Source organism: Ovis canadensis, chromosome 11, assembly GCF_042477335.2.
Source record: "Ovis canadensis isolate MfBH-ARS-UI-01 breed Bighorn chromosome 11, ARS-UI_OviCan_v2, whole genome shotgun sequence".
In the NCBI taxonomy this organism is placed as follows: Eukaryota; Metazoa; Chordata; class Mammalia; order Artiodactyla; family Bovidae; genus Ovis; species Ovis canadensis.
The window spans coordinates 21,106,590-21,120,983 of NC_091255.1; the positions used below are offsets into that span (position 1 = coordinate 21,106,590).

The window sequence follows — 14,394 nt, forward strand, 5'->3', positions numbered from 1 at the left end:
CATTGTAGGAAGGTTCCAGTTTACCACATGCAGACTGAGCACTCACTAAAGGAAGCACTGTGCTCCTGGTACATTGTCTCATTTAAGCCTGTACCACCTCTGGAGTTAATTTTATCTCCATTCCAAAAATGAGGAAATCACAGCTATGAAGAGTTAAAGAAACTTTTCTCAAGATCAGATAGCTAAGAGGTGCTGAAATTGGAATGTGAGAACCCAGAGTGCATATTATTATCACTTTAGGATTTGAAGACAGTTTATTGACACACAGTCATTTTGCTTCTTTAATCTTGTATGAGTAGTTTGTGATTGCAGGTAAAAGGAGGTGCTCGTGGGGTGGTTGTGGTTGCGGTGAGCCATCTTCCTCAGACTTACTTTGGACAGCCTTGCAGGCTCACTTTTCCAATTTCCTTTTTTTCCCCCTTGGGATACCTTCAAATGATTATCATTTTGAATTTCTCTTTAATAATTAATTTCATTGGATCCAGCAAGATCATTGAGATTGCCCATTTACCAGCAGTGAAATAGGTAATTAGAAGAACTATGATTTTTAAGGACTGTGTTTTAAATTGAGAATTATTTTCCTCAATGATGATCATATTTTCATAGAGTTCAGGTATATTATTTAGAAGAAAATATGTGTGCTAATTCTTTCTGTAAATATGTGTTTCAAATAATAGAATCTAGATCCTGAGGTGATTTATAAATATTTGGGGCTAATTTTAGGGCCACTGAACTATTTTTCATTGTTTTTCTTTTCTTTTCTGAGTCAAATTTATATAGTCTCTATTTTATTATCTCAACTAAAATAGACATATTAGTATATTACCTTGCCACATTTTAGTTTGCAATGTTAAGACCTCCTTTGTGTAAGCAAAAAGTACTTGAGTGATTGTTCGGTCATCAACTGTCTAGTAAATCTTCATGTCCCTTCTTCAATATCCTCTTCATTATCTTCTTATCTGGTTGTAATGATGTAAAGCTTAAGTAGATTGCAGAAGGTCATTGCTTTTGAGAACAGGTTGCTTTCTCAGAAATGTTGCAGAACTGTATTACTCTTTGAAAATACTTGGTATTTTCCTGAGCCTTGTTTTTGTTTTTAAATGAGAATCCAATTCTGGCATTAAAAAGCACTTTCTGCAGCTGGAGCCTTCCGGTAAGGTGGGACTTGATTAGGATGGCCCAAAGGGCAGGCCAAGAACTACTTAGACTGTTGGGAATATGTTATGCTACTGTTGTGAACCAGAAAAAATTATACCCATAGGTGGGTGATAAATTCATTCCTGTTTAGCAAATAAAATAGAAGTTTTGGTATTGATGTATGAATTGCAAATAGAGTAACTACTGCAATTATTACCTCTAACTTCTTTAAGTGAAAATGAAGTTAGTTATTTTTTTTCTCAGCAGTTCAGCTGACAACTCATAGAAGTTTCATATAATTTTAAAAATCAATTCCAGTTGCAAAGTAATTGAACCTTTGCAAAGGTTGATTCATCAAGAGGTTACATTATAGTAATGAATGTAGTATGGATGTAATATATTTGTTATTTGGTTAAATAAGAAAAAATATATGATCGTTATATTGTATGTGCCTGAGACATGTACCTTGTGTGAAAATTGTATCTTTTATTGTGTCATCTTTTTTGATGATTTTGGGCTTCTCTGATAGTTCAGTTGGTTAAAAAAAAAAAAAAATCCGCCTGCAATGCAGGAGACCTCTGTTCAGTTCCTGGGTCAGGAAAATCCCCTGGAGAAGGAAAAGGCTACCTACTCCAGTATTCTGGCCTGAAGAATTCCATGGAACATATAGTCCATGGGGTCGCAGAGTCAAACACGACTGAGTGTTTGACTCACTTTTGATGATTTTTCTGTAAAATCTTAAAAATGAATTTATTTCATTGGTTATTTAAAACTGAACTAGGGGAAGTTCCCTGGTGGTTAGGATTCAGCACTTTCATTGTTGCTGCCTGGGTTCGGTCCCTGGTTGGGGAATTGAGATTCTGCATCCTGCAAACCACAAGACATAGCAAAAAAAATACCTCTGAACTAGGATTTTGTGTAATGTGAAAAATCATACAGTGGTATAGATGATAGAATGAAATTATTAGATGTAATCTTCCCAAACAACCCAGGTGACGATCAAGTACATTTATCATTATAGTTAAATGAAGCCAAAGAACTATGTTTCCTTTTCCTTTTTACCTACATTTTAAATATTTTCCATGCAGCAAAATATATCAATAGTTCAATAAAAACAAGTAATACAACTTTTTAAATCAATTTAGTGTTATTAGTATTTTCATTTTTTAACTTCATAAAATACATTATCTTATATCCTTATCACTCAGTTACTTATTACTTTTAGTAAATAATAAGTGATTAGTTTCCTTTACTTCAAGAAGTGGGAAGGGAATGTGACTACTTTCTGATTTAGTCACTCAGCAGTGTCTGACTCTTTGCAACCCCATGGACTGTAGCCTGACAGTTTCCTCTGTCCATGGGATTTTCTAGGCAAGAATACTGGAGTGGGCTGCCATTTCCTTCTCCAGGGGATCTTCCAGAGCCAGGAATCAGACCTAGGTCTCCTGCTTTGCAGGCAGATTCTCTACTGCCACCAGGAAAGCCCTTACTTCAAGTGTAGGGTAACTTCATTGTTGCTCCTGGACTCCTTCTCCATAGGTTTTAAGAGTATATGTTCTAGGATAGGCAAGGCAAGAACTTTCCAGGAGAGCATTCGTCTTTGTAAATTGTGGGGGCTAATTACGTGACTCAAAGCCTGTTTTGTTTTCAGCTATGGCAGGCATATAGTTATTCCCATGAACTTTTCTTTCTACTTAAGAATAAATTAGAAGAGTGTCTTTCTGAAAATCTCACTTCTTTCATTTACTGATGTATAAGATGATGTGTACAAAATTTTGTTCTCCCAGCAAAGGATTTTTATTTTTTGTTTAAAAAAAAAGTCATTCCTCGGTCCTTTAAGTAAATACTCTCTTTTAGATCTTAGACATAGTGAGCATCAGAGTAGAGTAGGGGATAGGAAGGAAAGACAGAGAAACATTAGCTTTCTGTCCCAGGAGCCCCTTGAAGGTCAAGCCAAAGGAGTAGTTTTTTTCTTAAAATTTTATGTAAGTTGGTGGAATATGTTTTCACTTATTAACCAGTTTTTATGACTATGATAATTACATAAATGCAGTACAATACATACGTTGATTTGACTATCTCTTAGATCTCTTGCTGATAAGGACAAGTTTTTCCCTGAAATTTTTATTAAAACTGCTAAGAAATAGTGTAAGAATGAATGCTTTGAAGTCACTGGAAATTTAAAATACATTGTTCTTGTCTTCCCAGGTAACTTGTAAGCTATTTGTCCATGAAAAAATATTTATGGAATGCTCAAAATGTACCAGATATTATTCTAAGTTTTAGAACATAGCAAAGAATAAAATAGACCCAAAAACCTGCCTACAAGGAGTATATGTTCTAGTTGGAGGAGACAGCAATAAACAAAACAAATGAGTCATAGAGAGCAAAGTAAATAAAGAAGGAAAGGGGTGGAGGAATGTCATTGGATGGGATGGGCTTTGGAAGATCTGAGAATGTGACATAAGAGAAAAGATCTGAAGGACCTGTGGAAATAGCCATGCTATCTTGGGAAAGAGGGTTAAAAAGTTTTGAAGCAGAGAAGTAGCATGATTCTGTTTAAATTGTTCTTTTCAAATGACGTTTTATTCTTAGTGAAAAGTTCTCCCCATTTTTATGAATTGTATGTCTTGTACTTGTTAATCTATTGTAGTCTTTATGTTTTTAAACTGCTTGTATTGATTTAAACACACTTCTCTTCTTAGCTGCCCACCAGGCTATTCCTAACTCAGCAGTCAAAAGTGGTTGTTGGTTGGATCATGGCACTCCTCTGCTTCAGACCCTCCAGTGGTTCATAGTTTTACTTAAAATCAGAATCCTTCCAGTGGCCTGTATAATCTGACCACCATTTTCTTGCTGACTTTATTTCCTCCTACTCTTTCCCTCAGTTTAGTTCAGGTGCTCAGTCGTGTCTGACTCTGCGACCCCATGAATCACAGCACGCCAGGCCTCCCTTGTCCATTACCAACTCCCAGAGTTCACCCAAACTCATGTCCATTGAGTCGGTGATGCCATCCAGCCATCTCATCCTCTGTCGTCCCCTGCTCCTCCTGCCCCCAATCCCTCCCAGCATCAGAGTCTTTTCCAATGAGTCAACTCTTCGCATGAGGTGGCCAAAGTACTGGAGTTTCAGCTTTAGCATTATTCCTACCTAAGAACACCCAGGACTGATATCCTTTAGAATGGACTGGTTGGATCTCCTTGCAGTCCAAGGGACTCTCAAGAGTCTTCTCCAACACCACAGTTCAAAAGCATCAATTCTTCAGCACTCAGCCTTCTTCACAGTCCAACTCTCACATCCATAGATGACCATTGGAAAAACCATAGCCTTGACTAGGTGGACCTTTGTTGGCAAAGTAATATCTCTGCTTTTGAATATGCTGTCTAGGTTGGTCATAACTTTCCTTCCAAGTAAGTGTCTTTTGATTTCATGGCCGCAATCACCATCTGCAGTGATTTTGGAGCCCCAAAAAAACGAAGTCTGACACTGTTTCCACTGTTTCCCCATCTATTTGCCACGAAGTGAGGGGACCAGATGCCATGATCTTAGTTTTCTGAATGTTGAGCTTTAAGCCAACTTTTTCACTCTCCTCTTTCACTTTCATCAAGACTATTATTATTATTCCCTCCGCTTACTAACTTCACTTTAGCCACTCTTGTTCTTTCTCTTCCTTGAGCTTTCAAGGCATGCTCTCATCTCAAAGCCTCTATCCTTGTTCCTTTTCTATAAAGTGTTTTTTCTCCATGATTGGACCCCTTGCCTCCTTGAGATCTCTGCCTGTGTTACCCTCACAAAGTCAGGAGATAATCATCTCCAGACAGTAGTTCTGTCCTGTGGAAATTTTCCTGAGACTGAAGCTAGGCAGTTTCATGGGCTGGCAGTTTCATGGGCTCAGTTTTGAAGTCTCAGAATCTTTGAAGGTTGCAGTCTGAAGACTCTGTGGTCCTCAGATGCTGTCATTTTATGGAGTTGGAGTCTTGTGGTTGTGCAATTTCAATTCAGGGATGGCAAACATATTCTTAAAAAGGCAGTAAATATTTCAGACTTGTGGGCCATATGGCTCTTCATTACAATTATTCAACTCTGCCATTGTAACATATTAGCAACCATAAACTCTGTCTGTAAATGTTATTGTGTGCTAATAAAACATTTATACAAACATGCATGCAGCCAATGAGGCTAAAATTTGTAGACCTCTACATTTAAAAACTGGTAGTTTCTGGGCTCTCTGGAATGGAAATATGAGCTCACCTTCAGAACATTTGAACTAGAGGTATACTTCGTCTAACCAGAGCTGCATCTAAACGCCCACCCACAATCTGTTATGATTAATGATATCAGATAGATGTTAGGAGCCAAGCATTTCTTGTTTTCATCATTCCTTTGTATAGATAGTGGTTTCCATCTGGTATCACTTAATCTGAAGAACATCTTTTTATATTCTTTTTGGTATAGTTCTCCTGTTGATGAATTCTCTCAGCTTTTGTTTGTCAAAAAATGCTTTATTTTACCTTTATTTTAGAAGGAGTTTTCATAGGTTATAGAATTTGAGATTAATAGAGTTTTAGTTTTTTTTCTCCTTTCTAGTCCTCTTCCCCTCCCCCTGCCCCCATTGTCTTCTGGCTGCCTTGTTTCTGAAGAGAAATCATTGCTTAATTCCCCTGGTTATAATGTATTTTTTCTCCTCTCTCATGCTGCTTTACAGATGTTTTTCTTTATCAGCAACTTGATTACATCTTACCTTGGTTTGGTTTTCTTTGAATTTTTCTTACACAGGGTTCATTGAACTTCTGGATTATAGGATTATAGTTTTTATCAAATTTGAAAATTTTTCAGCAGTTAATTGTTTAAAACATTTTCTGCCCACTCTTTTCTGGGACCCCAATAATATATATGCTGTGCTTTAAAAAAAATTATATTTTATTTTTGGCTGTGCTGAATTTTGCTGCTGCGCAGGCTTTTCTCCAGTTTTGAGGGCTACTGCCTAGTTGCAGTGAGAGGGCTTCTTCTTGTGGACCGTGGGCTCTACAGTGAGCAGGACTCAGTAGCTGCAGAGCACAGGCTGTGGAGAGCACGCTCAGTAGTCACGGCACATGTGCTTTGTTGCCTCACGACACGTGGGATCTTCCTGCACCAGAGATCACACCCGATCTGCTGCGTTGGCAGGGGGACTGCTACCACTGAGCCACCAGGGAAGCCTTGCGGCACTTTTGATATTGCCTTACAGGTCCCTGAGATTCTAGTAATTTTTTCAGTCTTTGTTCCTTGGAAGGAAGAAAACCACACATATAGACTGTAACCATAGTTAGAGATTATCTGTGATTTTTTTTTTAAAAAGAAAATGCATTTTCTGATGAATGAGGAGAAAAAGCTGATCATGTTTTCATGATGCCCCTATTACCTATCACATTATAAATTCTAATCTTTCTTTCTTGTTTATTGACTTCATAATTTGGGGGGTTTTTAATATATATCTTTAATTTTTTATTATATAATGGGAATTAGCCAATTAACAATGTGTTGTGATAGTTTCAGGTGAACATCGAAGGGAACTTCATTACTTTTAACATCTTTTATCCTGTTCTTTTTGTTTCTTTAATAAGTATTCAATGTGTAAGTAGTTACCATATCAACAGGATGAATCAGACATGGAATCCTTCTGTTAGGGTGTTTACAGTACAGCCAGGAGAGAAAAGAAAAGAAAAAAAAAATATATATATATATATAAAGTCATCAAATCCAGGATAGAGATTAAATATTACCAAAAATGTTGTGGGAAACCAGAATGAAACATCTCAGTTATTTACTGTTTACATGTTGGACTTAAAACAGCCTTCCCCGAAAAAAAATTCCATTTTAAAACCTGTTTCAAAAAATAAATAAATTAATTAATTAATTAAATAAAACCTGTTTCATGTTAATTTGGCTTACTTTTCATTTCATTTTAGGTATAATGTGTTTGTTTTTCAGAGTTTTGTTTTAGGTAGTTGTTAGCAGTATAACTGAGAAATTAAAATATATCCTTAGAAGCTGCATTATCAGGATGAGCTAACTAACTGCCTAGAAGAGAAGACTGAGGTTTTATGATCTTGTTTGATTTGACTCTCAGTGGAGGAATCAGACATCATTGATCTGGAGAAACGCTATTGGTTGCTGAAGGCTCAATCCCGAACTGGACGATTTGATTTAGAGACATTTGGCCCATTGGTTTCACCACCAATTCGTCCATCTCTAAGTGAAGGTAGGAATCATTATGTTTCTATGATGTTCCTTGCTAAACACACGAGACCAGCTTTTATTTCTAACCAATACATCTTTACTCTAAAAGGCCATAATGTTATAGGTTTGCAGGTTTCTTGCAAATAGTTCGGTGGGGAGGAAAATTAAATGGGGAATTAAGATTATAGTCTTGAGCATCCTATTCTACTTAGGTAACCTTGCATAAATCAGTTTAGCTGTCTCATCTGTACATATGTGCTAATTAGTCGCTCAGTCGTGTTCAACTCTTGGGCCCATGGACTGTAGCCTGCCAGGCTCCTCTGTCCATGGGATTCCCTAGGCAAGAATACTGGCGGGGGATGCCATGCCGTCCTCCAGGGAATTCTCCCAACCCAGGGACCTAGGTTCTCTGGCGGCTCCTGCGTTGGCAGGCAGGTTCTTTACCGCTAGGTCCACCTGGGAAGCCTGCCTCTCACCTGTGTATTCTCATATATAAAATGCTTTGACCGTGACAGTGGTTATGAAACTACTCCTGCGGGTGCCTCGGAAGCTCACTCCTGTAGTGCAGGGGTTAGGGAGGTGGCCACTGAGCAGGGAAAGCTCTGCGCTTCCGCATACAGCCCCACCTCTGCCTCAGCTCAAGAACCTCCACAATTTTTCTTTCACATAAGAAGGTTCACTGGGGAATTCCCTAACGGTCCAGCAGTTAGGACTCCTCGATTTCACTGCCACGGGCCTGGGTTCAATTTCTGGTTGAGAAGTACGATCCTGTGCCTGGCACAGCAAAAATTTAAAAAAAAGAAGAAAAAGGTTCCACTGTAGTGTCACTCCTTCCACCACCCAAAAAAAGATTAGGAAACCACTGGACTGGACCAAATCTACAGTTCTCACTTAGCCCTAAATTTCTCATTGCTATCACTTAAAAAGATGGAAATGTAAACAGTAGTTGTCGGGTGATATCACAAAAACCACATATGGAGTCTGAATACTTGGGTTTTTCTTCTGGTTCAGACTTTGTTAAACTTTCTTTTGGCAAGTTGTTTAACTCCTCCTTAGCTATGATTTTCCTGCTCTTTAAACTGAGGGCACAGAAGTAGAGTCTTGTAGACTATCTGTATTCTTCACATTCCCTGTGTATTTCAGAAATACTTGTTAGGGGAACCAGAACAGATAGGACATCAGCTACTTCAGAAGTGCAGTTGTGTTTTTAATCTTTTTAGAATTAGAGAGTGATAAGCCGTTTTATTTGAAAAAAAATTATTTCATTTCTATGTCATATTAAAAGTTTGAAAACCACAGATTATATTATAAATTCCCTTTTATTTCTGAAATTTAAAATATTTATAATATTAAGTAGCACAAAGAAGACTGCAATACAGAATTTCTTTCTCTTATAGTGTATTATTTTTTTTTTGCCTCAAGAAAGAGCTTAATGGAGCTTATTAATAACAACGCAGTATATCTTTGATATATGCAGTTCAACTTTTCTTCTTTTTTCCTTTTTCTTCTCATTCTTTCCAAATAAGGATAGTTGTGGTCTCTGGCTTTTTTTTTCTCCGGTTCTTAATTTTTTTAATTTGTTTTTACTTTTTACATACTATAGTCATTTCTAGCTATAGGATTTGATATAAGATAGAGACAGGCAGGCAAACAGAACCAAACACTAAATGATAGTAATGTATTTTCTGTTAAAAAGTTAAGTTTTATAATTATATCAGGGGAAAAAAAACCTTCCTGAGACAGTGGGAGCTACTGATAAACTTTTATTTTTAATTCAGTAGTTTATGGGAAGAAGTCATGCCTCCTTTCATAAACATGTCATTAACATTAGGAAATTTGTTGATTCTGATTTATGTTGTGTTTTCCTATTTTACAGGTTTATTTAATGCTTTTGATGAAAATCGTGATAATCACATAGATTTTAAGGAGATATCCTGTGGGTTATCAGCTTGTTGCAGAGGACCTCTGGCAGAAAGACAAAAATGTGAGTATGTTAAACATTGTCACAAAATTTGCAAATATCAGCATTCATTCATGTAGAAATCATCTGTGGATTAAGACTTAAATTTTCATTAGTTTGGCAAATATCTATGTTGAAGTTCTAGTGAAGTCACTGTAAGGATTTAGTCATCTTTTTTTTTTTTTTTACTGTGGAGTGATTTGGAATCTTTGTCATTAGTAATGGGGTTGATTTTCCAGATGAGGTTGCAATTCATAATAAATGAACTACATCGATCATGATATCTTTGAAAATGTTAAGCATTTAGGAAATATTTTCTGGTAGTCTGTATAGAAAATTTTGTATCTTACATGACTTGAATTATAATTTATTTTCTGTCACTTCTATACATTAATACTTTATTAACAAAATGAAATTTATGATCAAAACACAATTTTATTAAATACTAAAAGTCTTTTAAACCTAGCTAAAAATGTTATGCCATAATTTATAAGCATTAGTATATTGCTTTAATAAATCTTAACCATATCTGAGAAAATGTAAGTTTACATTTAATTGGAATCTAATTCTAATATATTTACAAAAGTCATTATCTCTGTGTCTTTCAAAAATACAGTTTCACAAATGTTCCCTATTTTGGGTATGTTACTTGTTAGATTTCTTTTTTCTTCTTTGATATGGTATACTATTATTCCAATGTGACTTTATGATAGATTATTTGTTTCCATTAAAGTTCAAATACTAAATAAAGAGACTGACATCTTTGCTTTTCAGTTGAGGTTTATTATTGCCTTAATTTTTTAAAAATTGTTTTTTGCTAGTGCAAGTTAATAAGATAGAGTGATTCATTTGATGTTAATTAGCAAATGTTAGTATTTCTAATTGTTCAGTTTAGTCGCTTAGTCGTGTCCGACTCTGCAACCCCGTGAATCACAGCACGCCAGGCCTCCCTGTCCATCACCAACTCCCGGAATTTACCCAAACTCATGTCCATCGAGTCAGTGATGCCATCCAGCCATCTCACCCTCTGTCGTCCCCTTCTCCTCCTGCCCCCAATCCCTCCCAGCATCAGGGTCTTTACCAATGAGTCAGCTCTTCACATGAGGTGGCCAAAGTATTGGAGTCTCAGCTTTAGCATCAATCCTTCCAATGATATACCCAGGACTGATCTCCTTTAGGATGGACTGGTTGGATCTCCTTGCAGTCCAAGGGACTCTCAAGAGTCTTCTCCAACACCACAGTTCAAAAGCATCAATTCTTTGGCACTCAGCTTTCTTCACAGTCCAACTCTCACATCCATACATGACCACTGGAAAAACCATAGCCTTGACTAGACGAACGTTTGTTGGCAAAGTAATGTCTCTGCTTTTGAATATGCTATCTAGGTTGGTCATAACTTTCCTTCCAAGGAGTAAGTGTCTTTTGATTTCATGGCTGCAGTCACCATCTGCAGTGATTTTGGAGCCCAAAAAAATAAAGTCTGACACTGTTTTCACTGTTTCCCCATGTATTTGCCAGGAAGTGGTGGGACTAGAAGCCATGATCTTAGTTTTTCTGAATGTTGAGCTTTAAGCCAATTTTTTTACTCTCCTCTTTCACTTTCATCGAGAGGCTTTTTACTATAGTAACTTAGATCTTATTAATATTTTTCAGTTTGTAAGGAATTTAGCTCTAGATTTGGGGGAAGGATAAGGTTCTCCAGCCTGGCTAATGATTTGGAGAGAGAGACTTAGAAATGTGTGCAGGAAGCCCTACAAGTTCAGAGGACTTCCATGACATACTCTGCTCTAGATGAGAACTTAATCCAGAATGTACTTGTTGAGAAACTTGGTGATTTTACTAGGGCGGCTTCTAGTAATATGTATTGTCCTTCAGAGTGTAAAAGTGATTTCCCTCCAAAAGAGTTTCTTTCGTTTAGTTTGTTTCAAGGTGTTTGATGTTGACCGTGATGGAGTTCTCTCCAGGGCTGAGCTGAGAAACATGGTGGTTGCACTCTTAGAGGTCTGGAAGGACAACCGCACTGATGATATACCGGTAAATTCTGCTTGTATATACATTTTGGTGCATGTAAACTTCACACCAACAGGAAAATGGAGTGAATAAAACTTTTAAAGAGATCGACAATAAAGGATTTGCTCTGACTTCTAGTTGCTATATTATGTTACTCAAAATATCTGTAGTTAAACGTACAAAATTGGGAAGAGAATTTGCCTTAGAAAATTTAATAAACTGAATGTATTATAAATATTTGACCAAAATATCATATACTTTTGTTATTGCTTGGTCACTGAGTTGTGTTTGACTCCTTTGCAACCCCATGGACTGTAGCCTGGCTAGGCTCCTGTGTCCCTAGGATTTCCCAGGCACCAAAACTGGAGTGGGTTGTCATTTCCTTCTCCTTAGGATCTCCCCAACCAAGGGATTGAACCCATGTCTTCTGCATTGGCAGGCAGATTCTTTACCTCTGAGCCACCAGGGAAGCCCAACATCATAAACTTAGTCACTGACTAATAAAAATGATATCTGCTTTTTTCTAATTCTTTGGGTTTCTGTTTTTAAGGAATTACACATGGATCTGTGTGACATTGTAGAAGGCGTATTGAATGCACATGACACCACAAAGGTGAGTCCAGCTGGGACTGATTTTTTTCTAGAAATACCTCATACTTTGAATTGGTATATGTAGCTGGCATATATATTTAAATCTCTTCTACATTGTCTCAACCAAGTGCTTATTTGGACCAGTGGTTACAGTCCCTCCAAGTTGTCTCTAAAGACAGCCCATTCTATATTTCCAATTTTAGTATATGTGCTATCGAAGCAAGCAAAGCCTATTCCATCTTTAAACAACTCCACTGAAGTGTTATGTACATAAAAACATTTATATTATATAAGGTAGGCATGTTATAAAATTAAGTAAATACAGCCCATGCCATCTACAGTTTATAATCTTTATTTCTCCCATTTTAATAAGTTACAGAAAGGCTGACCTTGTACTGAGCAAAGGAAACGCTGGAAAAATGAAAACACATTGTATGATTCCATTTATATGAAGTTTGAGAATAGAGACAAAACCAGCAAGTGGTAATGGGTGTTATATAGTGGTTTTGCAGATGAGTGATTCAACTGGGAGGGACCATAAGGAAATGATGGAAATGACTGTCTTAATCTGGATACATACATTGTTTTACAAAATTTCTAAAGTAATATTGGTAAAAGTCTCTTCTGAGTTCTTTAATAGCACCCAGAATAACCATGTAATAGAAATAAGCGTGTACTTTACAAATAATAAATTCTTGAACTTAGTTTGACAACACTTATTAGTTAGGGATATTATAATAGGTTTTCTTCTGTAGCTTGCTGTGATTTTCCTACAGAATGTATGAAAAATGTAATTTTTGGTATACTTTGAAACCAAAAAAGAGTAACATGAAATTGTATTTTAGGGAAATATAATATAGATACTCATTTTTTATTTTTATTAAGTTCTTTTCAATCTCTAAGAACTCTGATGAAGTTGCTAGATATTTCTAAGAAGGAGGTCTTAGAAAATTGTTAGGATCAAAGCACATAATCCAGAGTCTGTAAAAATGCTTTCAAAATTAGCAAATACTTCATTTTCCCTACCTGGGGCCTTTTGTAGGTTCCATAGGTAACGTTTGAACCGGAAGATAATGTGAGTTATTTCCCAGGTGTTGTTGAAAGAAGATGGTTGATGATAAATTATCCTCATTGCCATTGACTACTTTAACGAAGTTTGAAGTTTGGTTACTTTTAAATTTATCCTGGCTGTCCTATTTCTCAGATGAACAGATAGCACCTGCCTTAAATTGTTGGATTTCTTTCAGACAAATAATCATTAAAAGTTTAATAAACCAGATTTTACTCAAATAAAAAATGAGGGCATTCTTAATATGAGATCTTTTAAAATACTGTTTCTCTTTCAGATGGGTCATCTTACTCTAGAGGACTATCAAATCTGGAGTGTGAAAAATGTTCTTGCCAATGAATTTTTGAATCTACTTTTCCAGGTATGTTTAAGGTAAATGACAGATACAGAGGGCAGTGATACCAGTAGTTCTGCATCTTTTCCATTACGTAGTAGTTACTGCCATCTAAGCTACAAAACCATATATTATTAAAAAACTACATTATCCTGTATACCACCTGAAAGATGGTGAGATAAAGCATGAGTGCCTACTGAAGTTTCTCAAAGTCATGAAGTGTTAGAAAAGTGGAATATAGCTGATTATGTTTATCTTAAAACTCATGACAGAGCAGAATGTAAACACAGAATAATTTAAATTGTAAAAGCCATTATAATTGCTATTTTTCTTCAAAGACCCCTCATAAGGCTGTAGAACAGAGACGGTTCATAAATAGGCACCTGTACATTTTTCACAAAATATTCAATCTTTCTAGTTAAGAGATTATCCTAGATGCAAAATTATTTCTTTTTTTTTCTAATTCTTTATAAGGTCCAGAAAAGATCAAAGGAGAAGGAAGAAAGAATAGCTGCTAGGAATGAGCAGCCAGATTTTAACTGTTTTCTCAGTTAAAATATTTCTCTTGCTCCCATTAAAAAAAATAGTTTATGGTTTCCATTTTTCATAGTTTTTCATAAATATGTAAGTTGACTTAATAGTAATATTTTAGATTCTTCTTATTTTCCTTTCCTTATAAAAGCACCCCTGTGAAAGTCAGAAAAGTTTGGTATCTTTGTCTTTATCATGATCTTCCATTATAAATAAAAAGGTCTATAACATAACTGTTAGAATAAATGGAAATTGAACTCTTCCTAATGGGTAATTACTAACTAATGTATATTTAAAGCATATGCAATCTGATACGCTTATAATAGCCATTTAAATCACTCAGCTACTCCACTGTCAGTTTTCAACAGAAATTTAAGTTGATGGCTTTGGAAAATTAAAAATGTACAAGAGTAATATAAATCACTACTGTAAACAGAAATGACTTACTTGATAATATGAAAATTGATGAGCTCTTTTTTTTAATCTCACTTAAAATAATATTCTCAAATTTTAAGTCATAATTAGTTATATAAACATTTTGG

At 36.0% G+C, this 14,394-nt stretch overlaps 1 protein-coding gene across 2 annotated transcripts in view; it reads left to right on the plus strand.

Annotated features, from left to right (window-relative positions):
* Positions 1 to 14,394, plus strand: part of USP32 (ubiquitin specific peptidase 32) — a 198,125-nt gene that overhangs the window by 129,492 nt on the left and 54,239 nt on the right. For both annotated transcript variants that reach the window (XM_069602726.1, XM_069602727.1), the window contains exons 6-10: positions 7,248 to 7,379; positions 9,234 to 9,341; positions 11,236 to 11,351; positions 11,878 to 11,940; positions 13,265 to 13,348. In XM_069602726.1, coding sequence (XP_069458827.1) covers positions 7,248 to 7,379; positions 9,234 to 9,341; positions 11,236 to 11,351; positions 11,878 to 11,940; positions 13,265 to 13,348 — 503 coding nt within the window. The remainder of the gene's footprint in view (positions 1 to 7,247; positions 7,380 to 9,233; positions 9,342 to 11,235; positions 11,352 to 11,877; positions 11,941 to 13,264; positions 13,349 to 14,394) is intronic.